The following is a 22,315-nucleotide window of genomic DNA, read 5'->3' as shown; positions in this document are numbered from 1 at the left end:
AATGCTACCAATTACCTTTTAACCTGATTTCAGGTATAATGTTGGTATAGGGGAAGCTTTTGTTTTCCTTAATTACTCATTTATCTGTTTATGTTTTCTGTAATTTTTTTGAAAAAAAAAGACTTCTGTTGTTCTCTTCTCTCTAGAGTGGAAGTGCACTTTTAAAGGGATCCGAAAGTTTTGGTTGAGACCAACTTTAGGTTTCTAACATTTTTGGTGAGATAATGAGAAGCCTCTTATGGAATATGAATGAATATATAATTCCTAAAGAAATTCAACGTTTATTTGATGAACATTGGTTTTGAAATGACCGACATATCCAAAACAGAGCAATCCTAATAAAAGGTGGGACCCACCTTTTATTGCGATCGCTTTGTCTTACTTTGTTTTTGGATATCCCAGTCTTTCCAAAACCGATTTTTCATCAAATAAACTTTGAATTCCTCTTAGAATGGTATGTTCTGTACTATTTCATAGTCATGTGGTTTTTTGGTACAGTATCTTGCAAAGAGCAAGTTCAATCCTCATCTCCACCAAAACTATCAATCCCTTTAACATTTTAGTCCAATCGCCAAGGATTTATCCTTCTATAGGAGCACTCTAACAGAGTTTTTCTGTCGTTCATGTAGTTCGAGCAAGTGAGATATTTCTTTCCACTCTGCAATATCTCCATCGCATCCCTGATATATATCAAAATCCGGCTTAATACTATGTTTGATCTACCGACAGAATATACAGATCTATACGAAAGAGGAAAAAAGAATAGGAGGTGTTAGTGTCGGGGTCAGTCAGAGGAGACGGGATTTTTGTTTTCTCATTCAACAGTCATCAAAAAATAAGATTTTTTACTGAATCATCCGACGGGAAGGAGCTTAAAGAAGAAATCTACCCCAAAATTTTATCAATTTCATAAGAAGAAGAAAAAATTTCCTTGCAGAACAGTGCAAAAAAAATGATCAAAATGGGATAGAAATAAGGGAGATATGACATTCCGAAATTTCACAATTTTTAGGAAGACACTTCTTGACCAGTTGTTATGGATATTCAAATTAGTAAGTTGATGATGTCATGCTGTCATAACTTCTAATCAATTTCGTATACAGAAATTACAAAAATCTCATATTTCAACTGCATGAATACAAAACTTGCCTTAAACATGTTAAAAGCACCCAAACTAAAAGAGGAACAAGTGTTAACTTAGAATGGGAACATGCTCTTACTTGTATTAGCTAAAAATAACAATTTTTCCAATTTTCATATATGACGTATTTCAAAAATTTTGAGGGTATGATATCATCATCTCGCTCAGTTGAATATTCATAAGGACTGGTCAAGAAATATTTTCCGAAAAAGTGTGAAATTTCAAAATGTCATATCTTCCTCATTTCTTATCCGATTTTTTTTTGTCATTTCTGTATCGTTCTGTAGGGAACACTTTTCTCTTTCCTTTGAAGTTTATTCATTTTTGGGGTGGATTTCCTCTTTAAAAGAATAGGAGATGTTATTTTATTGTGATTGTATGATTCTTTCCCTCGCTTCCCTGCCTTTTCTTAAAAGTGTTGTTGACGTTAATCGAATATTGGTGAGCGTGCTTTTAAGTTCATTCCTCGCCGAGCTCCCAACATTGGTCTTTCTGGGGAGTGGTGGACGGTCGCTGTGAAGCAGCTGTTTTTCAACATGTTTCTGTTCTCACAAAAGGTCAGTAAATATACCTTACTTCGCATCCGGCTCAATATTCCGGCCAACAATTTCATAAACAAACCTTCAAATACCGAAGGGTTATACGATCAAATAATGAAGAAATATTGGTCCGTCCTCGTGAAAGCTTCCTCAAGCCCCCACGCAATGCTAAAGTGGAATGCCTTTGTCGGCTCTACACTATATTGCTTGCTGATATTTGGACGTAAGAAGATAAGTAAAGGCGGAGACCTGGGCGATGACATGCGGAACGAGTGGACAGGACAAATTTCAGTTTTGATTTAGAGCGGAATGGGGCAGTGTAATAACCGCATGTGTCCGTTCGACGCCCTCTGAGGTAGCAGCGGAGAGGAGGAGGAGGAGGAGGAGGAGGAAAAGGAGGAGGAGGTGGAGGAGGTGGAGGAGGTGGAGGAGGAGGAAGGGGAGGAGGAGAAGGAGGAGGAGGAGGAGAAGGTGGAAGATGAGGAGGAAGAGGAGTAGGAGGAGGAGAAGGAGGTGGTGGTGGAGGAAGTGGTGGAAGAGGAGGAGGAAGAGGAAGAGGAGGAGGAGGAGGAAGGGGAGGAGGAAGAGAAGGAGGAGGTGGTGGTGGCGGAGGAGGTGGAGGAGGAGGAGGAGGAGGAGGAGGAGGAGGGAGAGGATTGGAGGAAGAGAAGGAAGAGGAGGAAGAGATGGAAAAGGAGAAAATAAAGGAGGAAGTCAAGAGGAAGATGGAGAAGATGGCGAGGAGGAAGGAGGGATCGAGGAAAGAGAAAGATAAAGGAATGGGAAAAGAGAACGTTAACATCGTTACAAGTCGAATGGGTGGACGACTGTGAGCTTTAGGAGGAAGATGGGGAATATGAGGAGGGTGAAGATAGGAGGATGGGAGAAAGAGATCGTAGGGGATTAGAAGTAGGAGATGAAAGAGGGCAGTAGACTTTGGTAAACGAGGATGAAGATATTATGGGAGTTCAGACAAGGGTCGTCGATCAAGATGAAAAGAGGAGTGACAAAAAAAAAAAAAAAAAGAGAGACCATGGTACATAACAGATATTTTGGAAGTCTATAGGGAGAAAGTGATTAGTACCAGCTGATAAGAGGAATTATTTCCTAACAAAGGTCGAAAACGAAGATGACTAATAGCCAGATGGAAGTAGCAAATTGTGAGTGGAGAACGCAGACAAGAAAAGGACGTTTACTATGCTGCTGGGTTTTAGTCTTTCCCGATTACGAGCAATCCATTTGTCTCACCGTCGCGGCACGCTGTAATTGACAACTTGATTGCTCAGAAGTCAACCCGGATGAAAGGTTTACTTCACACTGGCTTGAGACAGCTAGAAACTGACTTTGACGAGGCAATGACCTGTGTTGCGAGTTCGAGTCAGTTGGTTTGTCCTTCCCCAGCTTTTAACGTCCTTCTCTGATTCGGAGAACCGAAAATTCCCTGACCCGCCGTAATAATCTTTTCCCGGGCACGGATCATTACACTGATCATATTTTCTACAGTGATACCTCACCCCGTCCCTGGACATCAATTTGTGCGCATGCGTTACATTGTCATCTCGACCAATCGAGCTGTCGGAAATGGACATTCGTACCTGTGAACGATGCCGAGTTGGTGCATATGGTGCAAGGCCGAAACCAGCTGCCGGACGAACTTCCTTGCGATCCCTTCCTTCAGCTTGCCTCCCGTCTGACCCCGAACGAACTGCAAGAGGTCACCACCGGGCACAAATTCCATGACCAGGCAGTAGAGTGATGACGACTACTCCACGCGAATGGTCGAAAACAGAAATAGTTTATTCACTTTATGAAGGAAAAGATAACAGTTTTATTTATGAAGAAACAAACAAAAATTCAGCTTTTGATTATACTTATGCTATCATAAAATCATTATGATATAATTATACGATACTGTTGTCTGCTTGGATGCAGTCGTCCTCAACAATCATGATCATCACGATGGCGACACGATTATATTCATGTTACTACATTGTACGTGTATTATAATTGACTAATATAATGATAAACATAATGTCCATAACAGCAGTAATAATAAAACAGCAATGATAATAAATTGTTAGCAATACTATCATCCCTACTGGTAATAATGATAACAATAATAGTAATAGTAGTACTAATGATCATGACAGCAATAACCATGTCCAGGATAGCTACTTCGTTTACAACTTTTATTCTCTATAATCATCTCATGTGTATTCGGTTATGAGTACCTGATAACGCTACAGGGTAATGATAAAAAGATAGGGCCCTCTGATAGAACAATATTAGAGAGGCTAACCTGGATAAAGAAGACCATTTTTATTATTATCATTATTATTTTATATCATCATTATTATTATTGTTGTTATTGTTATGATCACCATCATCATCATCATCATCATATAGAACCATATAACATTCTCACTACCCTCGGCAATGTCAGGCCCCATTCTTACACCTGGATCAAGAGTGACATTGTTGGACAAACATCTGGTGCCAGGATCTTTGTATCGGAAAGGATTCGAACCCATGACCTTCCATCCATGTATCCATCCTCCATACCACAGACCTCATTAACTATAATTAAAACAATGACGACAGTTTTGACATTATAAGTAATGAAAATAACATTTTGTACTGAAAACGTGAGTTGAGATAACACCCAACAGCAAGCAAGATCTTCACGACAAGAATGACTTACCGCAATAGTTTCGTAGAGACGAGCAATGTTTGGATGTTGTAATTGTGACATCATGCGTGCCTCCCTGGTGAGATTCTTCTTGATGTAAGACTTTGTAATCTTCCGTTTGTCGATAACCTTGAGCGCGACCTTTGACATTGAAAGAAGAAAAAGCACAAAATGTTGGTTATCGCAATATCCCTTTGGCAGAGAATCTTGAGACTTTGATGTTTACTTTTATAGGAAACATTGATTTTTCCAGTACTTTTTTTTCAAGGCACATATGCATGTTGTAGTGTATATATTGGGGCATTATTTACAAGGACAGAAGAAGTCTATGTCTTTATGTAAATAAAAAAAAATATCAGAGTTTGATAATTTTCTGTACAATAAGCAGGTAACGTCAAATTTGCGGGGCTATTTCACATGAGTAATGTTCAAACCGAATACTTTTTTTGAGTTTTTTTTTTTTATGAAAAGGGTTTCATTTTGATTTTCACTGATTCATTGCATTTTTTACTGCACCGTCATGTAAAATAATTATCCATTTAATTAAACCTCCTGCAAGGCTAAAGTAACGAAGAGAAATGGAAGTTTTATTACAAGGAAAGCAGGCTATATTCAATTCTGAATATTTGAGTTTTAGCCATTGAATAGAAGAGATTAAAGCGACATCCCATATAACTGCGGAAGACCGCGAATACTAGATACAAAGGGTGTGCAGAGATTCAGTAAATCCAGAGTCACCGCATTTTTCGCAAATTTTACTGTCTGAATCTAAACTTGTTTTAATAATGAATTGTGTCGTCTTAGATATCACTGTACAACATAATATTTCCAACACTCTTCGGCACCGAGGCATAAAAACGTACAAATGACTTTTTTTTTTTTAAATGAAACGGCTGTCAGTATCTGATGACGTCACGGTTTGATAAATTCTTAAAACTTCATAATATATGCACGTATATGCAGGTGATCATGTTTGATAACAATGCAAAGATCATTGTACATCTAGATTGTCCTGAAAATGCCGATCGATCATATATTTCGTCGTGTACAATGTTCGCCAGATCTGGGTTGTGTGTCAGACAGTATACTCTTCTTCGTCGTCTTCTTCTTCTTCTTGGGAAGTACAGTCCATTCTTGTTTTCGACAGACCTAGATGAAAAATAGCGGTGCTGATGATGACGATGGAGAAGAGGAGGAGGAGGATGTCGGTGTTGTTGGTAGTGGAAGTGTTGATTAAATCTGTACTATTTGTGCGAGAGATGACACTGCCAAAACACCAGTCTAAACTTTGATGCCTACACCAGGTGACAAGAGTATATCCTCATGGTGTCCTAAATTGACACCAAGCACTATTGATGGTATTGCAGCCGCTAGGAACAAGCATTGGTCGCCCAAATACAACCCCAGGAAAAAGAAAAAGCTAAAGAAGAAAACGAAATAACGGCACGCTCCATCATGCCCAAACATGGGCAAAGGACCAAAGAGTGGAACACGGGATAGACCTCCTTCAAGGACAACCTCCTAGCGAGGACCCCCTCCGTACATTTTTCGACTGGTGTCACAAAAATCACTCACCAAATCTCTGTTTTTCACCACTCCCACTCATCGAATTAAAGGGAAAATTTGACTTTGACCTCTCACTGGGAAAAAAAAAGTTTGCCTCACAGGAAGCAAAAGTTCTCCCATTTTGCAGAATGGTAGTTCACTACCATTATTTCGCCCTCCCATAGATTTGGCACGTGGGGTCAGAATGACTCGTGAAACTAGTGACATGTTCAGCATCACAAACTTTAAATGGCTGATGGGTCTGATGCTACCAATGATGGATTCTTTGTACACATTATCAATCACTCTCTATGGATGGTGGTGTGGAGGGGGTTATCTGATTGCTCAAAGCGACATCCAGTTGCATTTTACTAGGTATAAGAGGCTATACATCGAATGACTAGTCAAACAGTACGCACATCTATATTTGTAATTTGAACTCCTAAACAGGCCATCGATTTCCATCCGCAGTGAACCCATTTACGATATGTTTGCGATTCTCAAGAATGTTTCGGTTATGACGGATGCGACAATTAACTCTCTTGGCAGAACCAGTGTAAAAATACCACGTACATCTTATGCAGAATGGGTTCCAGTGTTAATGAAAGGGTTAAGTGACAAGCATAGTACAGTCAACAGGAACCAAAACATATCTTGTTGCTGCTCTTGACTGCTTCCGTCTCACCATGAATGACTCAAATCCGTAAATCATATTTTGGGCGGCACAGCTCAAGGAAGTGAGAAAGTGTTGGCATTGCTCTCAATGCAGCGCAACGTTGGGTTCTCACACAGAACAAGCCTTAATTTCTCTGGTTTAAAGGGACACTTCAGACTTAATGAATAAATGTGACATTTTACCTTTAATTATATTTTAGGGGGATTCAAATTGCATTGTCATTTTCATCTGCTGGAGAAACCTTCCGGATGAAATAAATGAAGAAGGGTGTATGTGGTGAAGGAGGAGAAGACGATATTGGTTTGGAAGATTTTCCACAAAAACAAAAAACAAAACTGCACATGTGTATTGAGAACCCTCAAGTAAATGGGAGTTAACGAGTGAAGGTACCAGGACTTTCCAACAAGCTTTCACTGATAGATAGAAAGGTACACAACCTCATTTACTTGCATGCGGGATGGATTTACATTGTTCAAAACGGGATCTGAAAGAAAACATTTTTTTTTTCTCTCATCAAGGTTGTTACCAGGTTGAAGGCAGGAAACACTTTCACTCTTTTCATTAGCTTTGTGTACTTTCTTGATGCTGTATTGCACTTAAAGTGAAGACTCACGTATAAGCATGTTGTGACGCCGAAAATGCAGGGCATCTCACCATATATCTGTCAATCCTCTGGTAGTTTGAACGGTTTTCATGGCAGCATGGGTGCTATGATTATTAAGATGTGTAGGAGAACAAAGGATTAAACAGAAAGAACAAGATGACTGATAAAAGTTACCAGGAAGAAGGGAAAATGTTGATTTTTAAATGTTTTATCTGGCATAAAGCAAGATTATGTACAGGAAATTAACCCCCCAAAAACACAACAACCCACACTTATAGGTCAAAACAATAATACGGGTATGAATATAATCGCAAATACAAATTTCTTTGCTCAGAAGTAGATTAGATTTCTCTAGGAAGTACAAGATCATCGTCGAGTGACGGGAAGTGTATGAGATGCTCAAAGGAAGGGATAGGAGGAGAGAAGGAAGGAGGAAGGTAATAGCCACTTGGATACGGTCACGTGATGCTATGGGCCACGGGCTGGGGAGAAGCTTCAACACAGGGCCTATGGGACAGTGCCAAAGTGGTGCATGTAGTAGTCTTGGCGCAGACTCCTTTACGACCAACAAGGGTTTGTGCCTGCAAACTACGTTGACCCTGGGACGGAGGCACGAGCGGGCGATCGAACGTTCAAGTTATAGAGCCCTGAAAATAATCCCATATATTATGAGCTGTATGCAGTAGTACCTGAGCTTAGGCAGCCGGTAAGTGAAGCCCTAGTTGTTCTGAAATTATATTCCACAACGTGCGTCTTTCTACTACACATGTAGTACTTGTACAATTTGTATTCGAGACTCATGGCGAGGCAATGGGCTAAGAGGCGAAATATTCCAGCTACTCGGTTGCCCGTTCACTCCTTTCCTGGCCGTTCTACAAGTCGCGCGGAGTGGAATAAACCTGAGCCAGGTCTGACAAGAGGTTAGAAAGGAGAGGGATCTGTCCTTCCTCCCTGGGAGACCAACAAGAGTGACAACAAGTTCATGTCTATCTTCGGAAGTATCGCATGGAGTCCTGCCTATCCTCACCAAGATAGGCAAAACTCAGAAGGATATCCGGATGTCGACTTTGGTGCTGCGCCGTTGTCGCAATGTGAAGCAATACTTTGTTGTATTGATTCTTTATTTTCTTGTTTGACAACGTAGACCCTCATGTTATCGCAACCAGATCCAAACTTGAACCAAAAAAACTGGTGTGTTTCCTGTTCCACTTACTATTCTTCTAGACATCATGAAAGTGCATTCTCCTTTCGGTATTCAAATTTTCTATTGTTTGTTTCTGTTCTAAACAAATTATTTTCGATGAAGTGGTACACTGGAGTAATGATAGCATGAGCTCATCACCGAGAGTTGTGGTCCATTTGATGTGACAAGCCCCCCCCCCCCCCCCCCCCCCCCCTCTTGCAAAGTGAACGAAAATCTAAGAGAGTGCGGACATGAGATTTTGGAAAGCAGTGCATGATGGTGAAACCAAAGATGGCAGCAAGATGAATAAACAGTCATCCTCAAATTCGCCATCTCGCTTTTCTTCCTAACAGATAACACTATGTAGACTGCACAAAACGAACATCGGTGATCTACGATTAGTATGTCAAGTGTGAGTACCGAGTGTACTGACGTTGTCTTCACTTACTGATCACATGTAAAATAATGAATTACGCTGTATTTTTATTTCATTTACTTATCTTTATTATTTTTTTTTTTTGCTTTGGTGAGCACGTTTGTAAAGTTAACAATTAACAAGGAACATTTTTCACCAAGTTTACAAAATATGTTTCGACTTCCATACAAGGAATTATACCCATTTTTATGTCAGTGATACGAGAGAAACTCAAAGTCCTTGAGGCGATATCATACATCGAAATAAATACAAACTACCACAAAATATTGCTTGCCATATCCAATCCGCATATTAATCTACTGAAGGGGCAGAAACTTGATACATGGTATAAAGTGCGGCGTCGCTAAACATTTCTACACCCGTGGTATCGCTCTCCGTGGACCATAAACTCGCGGAAAAGTTACAACATGTTCTTTTAGCGTCAGAGTTTCGATGGCTCTCCTGTTTGCTGTGATTTTGAATTAGGAAGGAAATACAGGCTAACAGTCATGCTGAAGTGGTTTGCTCCAGGACAGCTGCATGACTTTTTTTTTCTTTCCCAATTTTCATATTCAAAATAGCAGGAACACCAAAGAGCGTCCTCAAAACACTCAATATCCCACATCTCTCGCATGTATCTTTCACTTTCAACAGTATATACGCGTCAATAATTTTCTCACGACTCATCAACGGGGCAACGATTAAAAACAAAAACAAAACATAATGTATCTTCTTCAAACACGTAACTATTACTCATAACGTTCATTATAATATAATGCAGGTTCTTATGATGCAGTACAACAATAAAGCCACATAGAGGGTTAAGTTACAACAATGAAGATTGATGCTTAGTTGCTCATCATCGTGATGTAGGCCTAAGTAGGCCTACTTTAGAGCAACCCATCCTTGGAAAACTTGAAAACGAATTTAAAAAGAATATATCAAAATGTCTTTCTTTTAGGTAGTAGAGTATAAACTTATTCCTCCCCCCCCCCGAAAAAAAAGTAATCAGTACAACTTTTGTAATTTCTTCCCTTGTTTTTTTTTTGTTTGTTTGTTTTAATCAATCCATATTGCAGTTCATAATGAAGCGATAATATATCCGTGATTAAACTACTTGTGTAAAAAGCAGCCCATCCTTTGAAAGCTTGAAAAGTCTTCTTTTTTTATATACGCATATAAAATGAATCATGATATTATGCTTTCCTTCTGGGTAATTTAGCATCTGTATCTCCACCATATATAGAGAAAAATATTAGGCTGCTAGTAAGGTCTTCTTTTTTAGAGATTAAATCCAAAGAAATTGAATTTAGTGAAGATTTGTGCAGAAGTCGGAGTGATGCATATGTATACAAAAAAAAAAATACAATTACGCTTTCTTCATTTTGTTACTCTTTATCACATGTATTTTGTTAATTTACATTTTTACCATTATTACAGATATGTTCTGCTTATATATTGTATTTTATGATTTTTTTTTGTTTATTTGATGGCAATGAAAATAAATTTGAACTTTGAACTTTGAGAGAGACTCGATGATACTCAGTGGAGGATGACGTCATTGCTTCATAAAATTGCCTTTGAGATTGTGACCGGTATCACTTTCTATGAAAATACGAGGAACTTAACAATGCCCAAGTTTTCTCACTTTCATCTCAGTTTTGCTGAATAAAGCCATCTTTAAATCAAAATGGATTTTACCCTTTTGGTGTCATCATAAATAGTTGGATTTTACTAAATTTATCAGAGTCGCATAGTGTCACCGTGATTCAGCACATTCGAAGGCAACAATGAAATATACATAAGGGCTTTACAGAATCTAATCTCACGTACATGTCATGGTATCTAAGCTTTGTTCAAGCCCATTACTGATAGACACGCCTATGTGAAATCCTTCTCAACCGTACACACGCCCCCCCCCCCACAAACTCACACACACATGTTTACACTCCCATTTCACTATCATGATGGGGATTGCTTTCTTACAGATAATTACAATCATGCACACTCTCTTGTTCTTTTCTTACCTTAGGATTTTCCTGGTACATTTTCATTTTGTTTCATTTTGTTTCGAGGCGAATATCCTAGTGAAGTATAGCTTGTGACTTTAGTCTCCTACATTTTAATTACATGTATTTTGTTCTCCCTTGGCAGGATACAATGAATTTGTTGCAATATTGTTATAAAGTGTCTTAGAATATTCGTCTCATGAAGTTACCCGCCATATTCTAAGTTTAGATGATAATTCTTCTGTTACTATAAAGTTTATTCACATCATCAAGTTGTATGCAACTTCATTATGTTTTGTTCATGTGTTTGGAGAATACTGCTGAAAGAAGACAGAAGACTGAAGAAAGAAACAAGAAAAATAGAACAAACAGTCTTTTCAGAAAGTACGCGCACGTTTCGTGATCTTCCTTACAGGCCATGAATTGAGTGGTAGAGGGCTAAACGGTGCACCACGTATTCTTTTTAGGGTATGTGTTTGGCCCTGAACGAGGGCCTACCCAGTCCCGACGTTTCAGCAAGCATGTTCTCGCCGTTCTCAAGGAAACGTCGGGACTGGGTAGGCCCTTTTCAGGGCCAAACACATACCCTAGAAAGAATACGTGGCATGCACCTAACGTTCTACCGCCACGGAAGCCTTCAAAGATTTCAGTCCATGGATTTTTATGAAAGTACGCCACCGTACGACGACCATGTGGCATGCAGTTGAGCTTCGTCAATCATGGAGCATGCACATTATACATAATAATGATAATAATAGTGAGACTCTTAAAGCGCTCATTTCTACCTAAAAAAGATACTCAAGGCGCTATATAACAGAGTACATTATTGTGTCACGTTACAACAGTATCACAGAAAATAATAAGAGCAACATACCAACAAACAATATATACGTACACATATACATACAGGTATACAATTGTCAATTTAAATTGAAAAGGTAGGTCTTGAGATTCTTTTTGAAACCGTCAATGGAAGATGCTTCTCTAAGAGATTTTGGTAGGCCATTCCATAGTTTTAGGCCCATATATGAAAAAGCCCGATCCCCCAATTATGCTTGATTCGAGGTACCTGTAATTTTATCGAGTATGATGAACGGAGATTACGTGGTGGTTGGTGAAGATGAAGAGTATTTTGAAAGTAGACAGGGGCAAATTTGTGCAATGTACGGTAAACAAGAAGAAGAATCTTGAAGTTAATACGTTTTTCTACAGGGAGCCAGTATAGGGACCGAAGTATTAGGGTAGCATGCACAGTTTTCTTCGTGAAAGTAAGTAATCTAGTGGCACAATTCTGAAGACGTTGCAGTTTACTGAGTTCTTTTTGTGGAAGGCTGCAAAACAGAGAATTGCAGAATCTAGACGAGACGAAATAAGAGCATGCATCAGTTTTTTCTGCTGCTGATCTATCTCCGAATTGAGCCCAGGTTACGCAAATGAAATCTTACAGATTGGGATACATATCAAATGTGGTCTTTGAATGTTAGATTTGCATCATAAACAACACCAAGATTACGAACTTTGTTCGAAGGCTTGATATTACTATTGCCAATTCTAACATAACATGTATCAGAATTCACTTCAGACAACATCTGTTTGGATTCTATCAGAATAAATTCTGACTTACTGTCATTAAATTTCAGACCATTTCTTTCCATCCATTCCTTAACATCATCAATACATACTGTAATTCTAATCGTTTTACAGCTTCAGAGAGTTCAGTCCTGGTTGGTGAAAAAGATACAAATATTTGTATATCATCTGCATAGCTGTGATACTGAATGTTGTGTCTTTCAAAAATGTGTCTAATCCTTGAAAGATATAGAGAGAATAGAAGTGGTTCACCTACAGACCCTTGCGGGACACCGCAAGTAAGTGCAGCCGGATCAGAGTTACTGTCATTGATCTTAACATATTGTGAACGGCTGGTAAGGTAAGATTGAAACCACTCTAGAAGCATGTGTACCAAGTTCATTCAGCGATATTCTTGTTAGTCGGGGAGGGGGAGGGTCAGTAACTTTATTCCAAACTAAAGGTTGGTAGACCAAGTAAGGCCAAAATAGCAGATGATGGCCCCATACCAGCAGCCCTTATACATGAAACAACTGGAGACATCATTTTGATTGATGTTATATCTGATTCAAGCGCAGTCAATCGAGCATACCTGGATTCACCTCGACATGTCGTGGAATCCATATAAACAGATAACGAACTGAAGACGAGCAAAATGCCCACGGTGTATATCACAGAAACTCTGGTGAGGTCCATGAACGATGGATAAGTTTGAACGGTGTCTAATTAGTGTTCAGATTAGGTTAACACATGGGCACTGTCTCACAGTTTGTTTGTTTGTTGCCAGAATAGGCTATAATATAATCACATCTTATCAGAGGTGATTGTGTCGATACAGGATGAGAACAGCTGAGAAATAGAGAAATGATAAGATGAGGATCTGCCCCCTGTCTTTAAACAGGAACCGGACGTTACGGACCACCCGGATCAAATTCCTAGACACCTCCTGGTTCCTGACTTCTGGTGAGTCTTGCCAAGTAGTACCTCCCTGGTCCAGGGACCACTTCACTGGTCTTGGCAACGACACCAGGATTCAATTTGGCCATGTAACAGCATGAAAATCATTTGGCCATCCATTTCCCCTATATTCCGTACATGGTAAGAAGGACTAGGCGAAACGTGCATTATTCAACAGTTTTCTATCTAAATATTACTCAAACGGCACAATCACTGCAAAGTTTTGTATAAGTCTGTATTGATTGCCTTGGGTTTATGTGTGCTGGAGAGAATGTGAAGAAAGAGTTGGTGCGACTTGAGTTAAGGCCAATGGTAATATTTTTTTTCGGAACGAGACAGAGAATTATAAAAAAAAAAAGAGATAGAGAGGGAAAGATAAAGAGATATATAGACAGATAGATAAAGAGATAGATAGATAGATAGATAGATAGATAGATAGATAGATAGATAGATAAAGAGATAGATAGATAAAGAGATAGATAGATGGATAGATAAAGAAAGAAAGAGATAGATAGAAAGATAGAGAAAGAGAGAGAGAGAGAGAGAGAGATGGAATGAGGGGGAGAGGGAGAGGGAGGGAGGGGAGAGGGGGAGAGTGTTTTATAGTGAGAGGAAAAAAGCAACCCATGTGCAAATATTTGCTTGTGCTGATGACCCATTTCTTGTCCATCAGACTTGAACCTGTCCGGCCAACTGTGTAAGCCGGAGTGCAAAGATGACCAGAATAACTTTCTATGGCCTTCTTTCAGGCGTCAATATTCATCGCTTGGCTACTTTGTTCTCATATCACGTGGAGGTAAGACAAAAAAATAAATAAATAAATAAAACACACACACACAAATAAATAAATAAACACACACACACACAAACAAACAAACAAACACTTTAATCGCTCAGGAAAGAGAGAACTGCAGAAGGAAACTTTGTGGTTAATTATTATGAAGAGGGGGGAATATCTAATATTGCAAAATAAATCATACGTCAAATGAAAGCAGGCTATAATTTTTTTTTTTTTGGTTATTCTGCATAAAAATTTTGCACATTGTTTCATTACGTCGAGTGACACGTGGCCCATGTGTTACAAAATTCTTCAGCTTAAAGCAATTGACATAATTCATGCAGACAATGAATCAAAAGGTCTATGTAGAATTTCTCGGACACTCAGGTCCTAAAAATCAGTCCTTTGACGTGTATGCGTATTTTTTCAATTCCCTCTTTGAAACTTCTGCCATTGGAATTACATCAATCATTTTGAAGCGGACACAGAGACATCAACTCAGTAATGAAGGACCCTCACCCCCCCCCCCAAAAAAAAAAAAAATATCAAGTTCATGTCTTCGTCATTTTTCTGTTGAGAAGTAGCCGAGACTCTGGGTTTTTTTTATTCTTGTCTTTTCATCTTTAAATCTGTGAAATAAACTAATAGAACGTGAGTTTTGCATTTGGTTTTGCCTGTGCTTGTTACAACACCTAGAGCTTCGGGTCTTAGCTACAGTATCATTTACTGCCGCAAGCACACTTATATATAGTACAGAGCATACCATTTTAAGAGGAATTCAAGGTTTATTTGATGAAAATCGGGTTTGGTATGACTGAAACATCCTAAAACAAAGTAAAACAAAGCGATCATAATAAAGTATGGGTCCCACACTTTATTAGAATCGCTCTTCTTTTGATATCTCAGCCATTCCAAAACCAATTTTCATCAAATAAACATTGAATTCCTTATAGAATTACATGCTCTTTCATATTTCATAAGAGGTTTCTCATTATCTCTCTCTCTCACACACACACACACACACAAAATGTTAGAAACGTGAAGTTAGGTCTCAACCAGAACTTTACGATACCTTTAAGATGATAAGAGGTTTAACAGAAAAAGGGGCCCCCACAGGTAAAGAAACCGGACCTATGTACATGTACTAGATGGGTTTCTAAACTAATACAATCTATCATCATTCTATACATCGTTTGTCCAGCTTGGCTTAACAATTTCATAAAGTCGTGTAGAGAATAGTATACCAGTAACCTGATTTTTAGTTTCTCATTAAAAAAAAAAGAATGATTTTAACGGTAAGTTTGAGGAAAAGCGATAGTGCGTTTGCAACTTATCGACCACCTATTTTTAAATCTACAATGGCACCATCGCGCCATGGCTTTCTTGCATATACACTCAGCAAAAAAAAAAAAAAAGAAAAAAAGAAAAAAAAAAGGAAAAAACAAGAGAGTAAGCACTTTTTAAAGTTTATACTTCTCAAAGAATATTTGGCTAAAAGTTAATGTTTTATATACCATATTAAAGGTGATTTAATTGGCTATCAACCTGATAGGTCAGTAAAAATGGAAACTTTACGCATGAGTGAACATCTTTGTTTTTCTCTTCCTAAGCACAAAAGTAAAAATTGCAAAAATGAACAATTTGTCATTTATATATAAGAGCTCTTCCATATAACAATAAGAACAAAAGAAAAATTAATCACAATAAGAAACATGAGCTAATGTGCAAAGAAAAAAAAAATAAACCTATGATGGGACGGGGCGCAATCCGCTAGTTTATTCGAACGTAAATACAAATCGAAAGAAATGAGGAGGGTACAGGTAAATAACCTGAGGAAAAATGAGGGAAAAAATTGAAGAAAATCCTCATTAGTTAATACACATAATACTAATAGATCATAATACGTCTTTGTCATTCACTAGATTTACGTGCTTTATCAATGGAGAACAGGCAGTCAATGATGAGCTTGCACTGGCGCAAAGTAAATATGTCACTTGCGTTTGTCGCCGAGATTTCCGTGCGTGCGTATACGATATTGTCAACAATCTGTGAGTCCAGGATATGAATCTAAGGTATTTTCTACCATGGTGAAATGAAAGTAAGGTGAAACTGGAGAATATTTTCTAGAATACAAGGTATTTAATAAAAAAAAGGGGGGGCGATGAGAAGTAGCTAGGCCCAACAATACTCATGATATAAAGGAAACACACATCAAACCACACGTTTTTCGAACGAACCTTTGTTTTGGTGACGGTGTGTGTTCCCAACTCCACCACAGCAAAGTTTCCCTTCCCGATCCTCTTGTCCTCAACCGTGTACCTCCCGATGCTTCGAAGTCGCGTCATATTGAACTTCAACGTCGAAATTCAAGTTGTCGATCAAAATAAATGTTGTTGAAAGTCGAACAGTCCAGAATACTTTTCACGCGTTATGGTCGTCCGGAAGCGACAGGCATTATCGCCGTGACACGCAATAAATGGCCTCCTACGAAAGTCGTTGTGCCTCACTGAAGAAAATGGTTCCGTTAAAAAATCGGGTTATTTGTTCCCTCTGTTTCTTTTGAGCTATTTTTGTTTGCCTTGGGATTTTTCTGCCACTTTCGCGGAGAGCCTTGATTTGCCAGATTGCTCAAGATGAATAGAATAGCTTTCTCACTGCACGGCTTAGTGATCGCAATTGTTGCTTTCGGACGGAAAGAAGGTAACGCAAGAGAACAAAAATGCAAGGCCCTAAACTCTTGCCTCCTGTTGCATTTGACAAGCTGGATTACAAGGGCCTCAACAAGGTGTTCCTCTAGCAACCTCCTTTCTTCTTGGCCATCACCGCTCTCCGAATATCATCCGTCGGGATTCCGAAGCCTGAGGCGGGAAGGGTTATGCCCTGACTGTGTTTCCTTCTATGTCAAAAGTTGAAGTCAGTTATTCATGGAGTAAATAATTTTACTTGATACTAGTTGCGCGTTCCCCGGGCATTGCAATGCGCGTAGAGCCTGTATGCGCGCATGCCACCTAGCGCGAAGTTGCGCTTATAGAGGAAAAGATATGTGCGTGTGTGTGTGTGTGTGTGTGTGTGTTTGCGTGTGCCCCAAATAGATTTTATGTGCCCTCCGTATCCAATAAGTGGCTGTTATACAGAGTTCGTGATAGAAAAATGGCATGAAATATTTTGAACATCGTGGAATATATTACATATAATGGAAACTTTCAATTTCTGACATGTTGACATAATGATTTGTAATGTACAGGTACCTAATTAATGTGAATGATATCATCTTTTGTTGTAAATATTGACATACTAGTAAGCGTTAGAAAGGTGTGATATGTGGTCACATGGCATGAAAGAAAAAAAGAAAGAAGAAAGGCTAGAGAAGGAGTAACCAGCTACCTTGAAATGAAATGAAATGAAATGAAATGAAATGAAATGAAATGAAATGAAATGAAATTTTATTCATATTCCACATAGTGGACATTATATGATGAGATATACAGGGTATAACACATAGTGGATATAATATCAATACTATACAGAGTATATAACATGTATATACAAAATATCGTGATATTCTGAGATAAAATCACACCATGTACAAATGTGGAGGGGACTACTTAGAAGCACTGCTTGTTAAATGTAGTCCCCCTACATATTATAGACAAAATAGTATCAAAGATAAGGCTGAGTGGAATAACAAAAACACCATATATACACTATTTACAAGGGCACAATTATGAACCGTACTATGGATATACAATAAGTCATGTATATGTTACAAAGCACAGGTTTATGTATAAAGTGTTTACAGTGTACATTATATACCATTAGAATAATGAATGAAACAGAAGATAACCTTCCGAGTATACTTAATGAAAGTACTTCTAGAAAACATTGATTGAAGTATACATATACGTTTTATTACCATAAAACTGTTTATCAATACTTATCAAGAAACAAAGTTTTAAGCTTATACTTAAAGCTATTCAAGCTCTGAGCTTGTTTTAGTGAACGATCAAAGGAATTCCAAAGCTTAGGACCAGTAAACATGAAATTTCTGTTACCAAAACTAGTTCTATTTTTAGGAAGATGATAATCATTCGCATTCCTCGTTGAGTAATTATGTATAACATTATTTTTTCGAAACATTTCCTTAAATACAGCAGGGGTAGCGTTAATTTCTACATTGTACATAAAACAACCCAGCTGAAGACGATATAAATCAGTAATCTTAAGAATACGGTTTTCTTTAAACAAGACATCAGTGTGTGATCTATAAGCGGTATTGCATATTAAACGCATCGCTCTTTTCTGCAAGAGAAGTACCCTGTCCATTTTTGTTTGTATTGCATTTCCCCATGCCATTACGCCATAATTAAGGTAAGGAAGAATAAGAGTTGAATATAACATAAGAAGCACTGACTTGGGGAGAATCCGTTTAACGTGATTAATAATGCCAATATTTCTTGACACTATCTTACAAATATTATCAATATGACAATTCCAAGTTAGCTTATTGTCAATTGTAATACCGAGAAATTTTGTAGTCTTGACTTCTTTAATGACAGAATTATCAAATATCACTTGGTCAGGAAGTTGTTTAACAGAGTTACTAAATAACATGTAATTGGTTTTTTGTTTATTTAAAGATAATTTATTTGCTTTTATCCAATTTGTTACATGTGTAAGTTCTACATTTAAAACTTCTACTAACTTATTAGGATCACTGTGAGTATAGAATATGTTTGAATCATCAGCAAAAAGGATAAAAGAGAGAACACTCGAAGAACATCGAATGTCATTTACATAAATAGAGAATAACAGTGGACCAAGAAGGCTTCCTTGGGGAACTCCACACGTGATTGGTACCGTAGACGAATTATATCCATCAATGGTAACGAATTGCTTTCTTCCAGAAAGATAACTTTCGAACCATTCCAGAGCCTTACCTCTAATACCATAGTGCGCAAGTTTGTATAACAGAATGTCGTGATTTATAGTATCGAATGCTTTAGAAAAATCTAAGAACAAACCGATAGTATGACAGGATTTTTCGATTGAAGCTGAAATGGTATTTATTAAACTTAGAATGGCATGAGTTGTGTTATGTTTTTCTCTAAAGCCAAATTGGGAGTCAGATATGATGTTGTGAGATTCAAGGAAGGTAGTAGTCCTTGAATGAACAATTTTCTCTAAAATTTTTGATAACGAAGTTAACAAAGATATTGGGCGATAGTTGCTGATACATAATTTGTCTCCTTTCTTGAATATTGGAGTCACCTTTGCGAGTTTCATTTTAGATGGTACTTGACCAGATTGTAGTGAAAGGTTATATAAAAACAATAAAGGATCTGCTATACAATGTATAATGTCTTTGATAAGGACATTGCCAATGTCATCATAGCCAGGGGCTTTGTTTGCTTTGAGCTGAAGTACAATTTTGATTAATTCTTGCCTGTCAATTGGCTTGAAAAAAATTGAGTAGTCGTTTGGTGAGGAAAGAAATTCGTAAAATGATTTATCACTTGGAGTGATAGTTTGTGCTAATTTTGAACCTATTTTTGAAAAGTATGAGTTAAAAATCTCGGCAATTTCAGACTTGTCTTCAATGATAGTATTATCAACTTGAACTTTAGAAATGAGATTTACAGCCTTCCCACTATTCAAAACGGTATTTATTACTTTCCAAGTGTTCTTGATATCACATTTGAATTGACTCAATTGGTCCGCAAAATATTTCTTTTTAGCTAATCTGACTGTATTGGTAAGAATATTTTTGTATGAGATATATTTCATTCGAGAGGTTTCGTCACGGTTTTTGATAAAATTAACATATAAAGTACTCTTGCGATTTATTGAGCGTAAGAGTGTTTTGGAAACCCATGGTTGCTTGGGGATTCGTTTGTAATCCTGAGTACGACATTTCCTTAATGGAATGCATGCATCTAGGCAATTATTCAAAAGATAAAGAAAATTATCATATGCTTGGTCAATATTTTCATTTGCGTCATACACAATTGACCAGTCCACAGATTGAAGTTTTTCTTGAACTAGAGCGATGTTTTCAGGGGTGAATTTACGACGAAATACATGCCTTTGAATTGTACTTTGACTCCTTGGTCCAATATCAAAGTGACAAAATATCATAAAATGGTCTGATATATCGCTCACCACTATGCCAGATTTTGGAAAAGGTTTAAGGTTAGCAAAAATGTTATCAATAAGAGTAGCAGAATGACCAGTAATTCTTGTTGGTTTAGAAATAAGAGGCAGAAATGAGGCTTGTAAAATGTTATCAAGGAAGTTATCACAGGCAGCATTACTGCTTGACAAAAGATTTATATTGAAATCACCCATGATGATGCAATCCTTGTTGTGGAATGCATCGCTTCGACAAATATCGTTCATAATATTCATAAAATCATCATAATTAGATTGAGGAGGTCTGTATATAACTCCAAGCAGAATGTTTTTGCCCTTACAGACTGAAATTTCAATAAATAATGATTCTATTACATCATTCATATATTTCAGTTCTTCCTTTATAGCGTAATCATATATTCGGGGAACATATATAGCTACTCCACCACCTGGTCTATTTGATCTGTTGTTAATGACAATATCATAATCAGCAAGAACATTAATTGGACCTGACGCTGGAGTTTCAACAGACCACGTTTCAGAGAGGCCTATGATAGGTAACATGGGCAAATCAATATTATCAAGAAATAAGCGAAGCTTTTCAAAGTTTCGATTAGCACTTCTTATATTCAAATGGAAACAAAATAATTCGTCTCGTTCTAGCATTCGTAGATATTCTCTAAGGGTAGCTTCTGTAAAGTATGGCGATTGAGCAAGTTGACACGCTTCATCGTGGCTGTTAAACTCAATGTTAAGTTCGTCTAGATTGTCGGCTAAGATTCTAGTTGCAGTCCTATCAAACTTGGTGTTTCTAGCAGGTACATTTCGGTCTTTTTGAAATAAAGTAACAAAGTCATCATCTGTTAAGAGATTAAAAGGAAAAATATTGTTATCCAGCATTTAGCGGAAGGATCATAGTGGTAGACAACAAACAGAGGTATAATTCGTATATTTACTGTAGCTTTGACAGGTCCTCTTTCCTGTTGATGACACTGATTGCGCCTCCGTCGTTTTTCTTCACGTAGATTCGCCCGTTGTGGGTCCACAGGTACTTGTATCCGGCCAGCCTCCTTGCTCTGTTAGTTTCCTTCAGCAGCTCCCTGGTGGACGCGACAAGGTTTTCGTTGACGTAGATCCGTCCGTTGCCCTTAAAGCTGCTGCGGAGCCCGAAATCTTTCGTGGTGAAGTGCTGAAGCTTTCTTCGGCCGTCGTAGATCATGTTTCGTGAGCGTCGGTTGGTGAATCTCACGATTATCGGCCGTGGTCCCCGCTGATCATCCTCTTTTCCTATTCGATGAGCAATGTCGATGTCGCCAGCGCTCACATCTTCGGTGATCTTTTGAGCAATCTTTAAGACGATCTTTTCAGGGTTTTCACCCTTTTCTTCCGGCACGCCGGCGATTTCAAGGTTGACCCGACGGTGGTACTGATCAAGGTCATTAATTTGGTGAGTCAGATCGTCCACTCTTCCCTCCAGCTGCTGATTTTTTTGTTTGAGCTCGTGATTTTCTCCCTCCAGTCGCTCGGTGGTCTTTTTCATCTCCTCGAATTTGGCATTTAGAAAAGTAATAGAGTTCAATATGCCTTGCTGGCCCTCCTTGACCTCCGAGACCGCTTTCTCCAGTTGAGAAAATTTGCCGTTGAGAATACGTGAGAGATTTGCTACTTCATCTCTCAACGCGCTGAGATCCACTTCCTCAGCAGATTTCTTCTTCGGAGGCATCTTTTGATGATGTCACAAAAGCTCTTAACACTAAGCGCGAAATAAAGGGATGGTTGCTATGCGCGATGTGGTAGTGATGGAAGAGTACGCAGGAAGGATGCGTGGCCTACGCACCAGGTAAGTTTTGTTTGAATAGTCTCAAGCAAAATATCTTCCCAAAACAGCGAAAATGAGTGAAATAATCGCACTATACGCGAAGTAGAAGCACTTAATGCAGATGTCAATCAGATAACTAGATTCTTAGTCAAAAACGCCGTCATTTGATGTAAAAAACTCACAACAGGCAAAACTGAATCCGCATATACCGAGTGTCACTTGGGAGCTCCTCAAAAACACGTCTTCCTATGTTGACCGCCGG

At 38.3% G+C, this 22,315-nt stretch overlaps 2 protein-coding genes across 3 annotated transcripts in view; both read right to left on the bottom strand.

Annotated features, from left to right (window-relative positions):
• The window catches only part of LOC140234066 (uncharacterized), a 77,541-nt gene extending 60,547 nt beyond the window's left edge, over positions 1 to 16,994 (bottom strand). For both annotated transcript variants that reach the window (XM_072314144.1, XM_072314145.1), the window contains exons 1-3: positions 16,343 to 16,994; positions 4,382 to 4,510; positions 3,276 to 3,442 (exon numbers count right to left, since the gene is read on the bottom strand). In XM_072314144.1, coding sequence (XP_072170245.1) covers positions 3,276 to 3,442; positions 4,382 to 4,510; positions 16,343 to 16,450 — 404 coding nt within the window. In that variant the 5' untranslated portion in view covers positions 16,451 to 16,994. The remainder of the gene's footprint in view (positions 1 to 3,275; positions 3,443 to 4,381; positions 4,511 to 16,342) is intronic.
• Positions 16,995 to 21,186: 4,192 nt separating this feature from the next.
• Positions 21,187 to 21,957, bottom strand: LOC140233844 (uncharacterized). Its single transcript, XM_072313936.1, has one exon. It carries the CDS (start codon positions 21,955 to 21,957, stop codon positions 21,187 to 21,189), a length of 771 nt encoding a protein of 256 aa, XP_072170037.1.
• Positions 21,958 to 22,315: the final 358 nt, after the last annotated feature.

This window comes from Diadema setosum, chromosome 10 (assembly GCF_964275005.1).
Source record: "Diadema setosum chromosome 10, eeDiaSeto1, whole genome shotgun sequence".
NCBI classification, from domain to species: Eukaryota; Metazoa; Echinodermata; class Echinoidea; order Diadematoida; family Diadematidae; genus Diadema; species Diadema setosum.
This window is presented reverse-complemented; position numbering and strand designations above follow the sequence as displayed.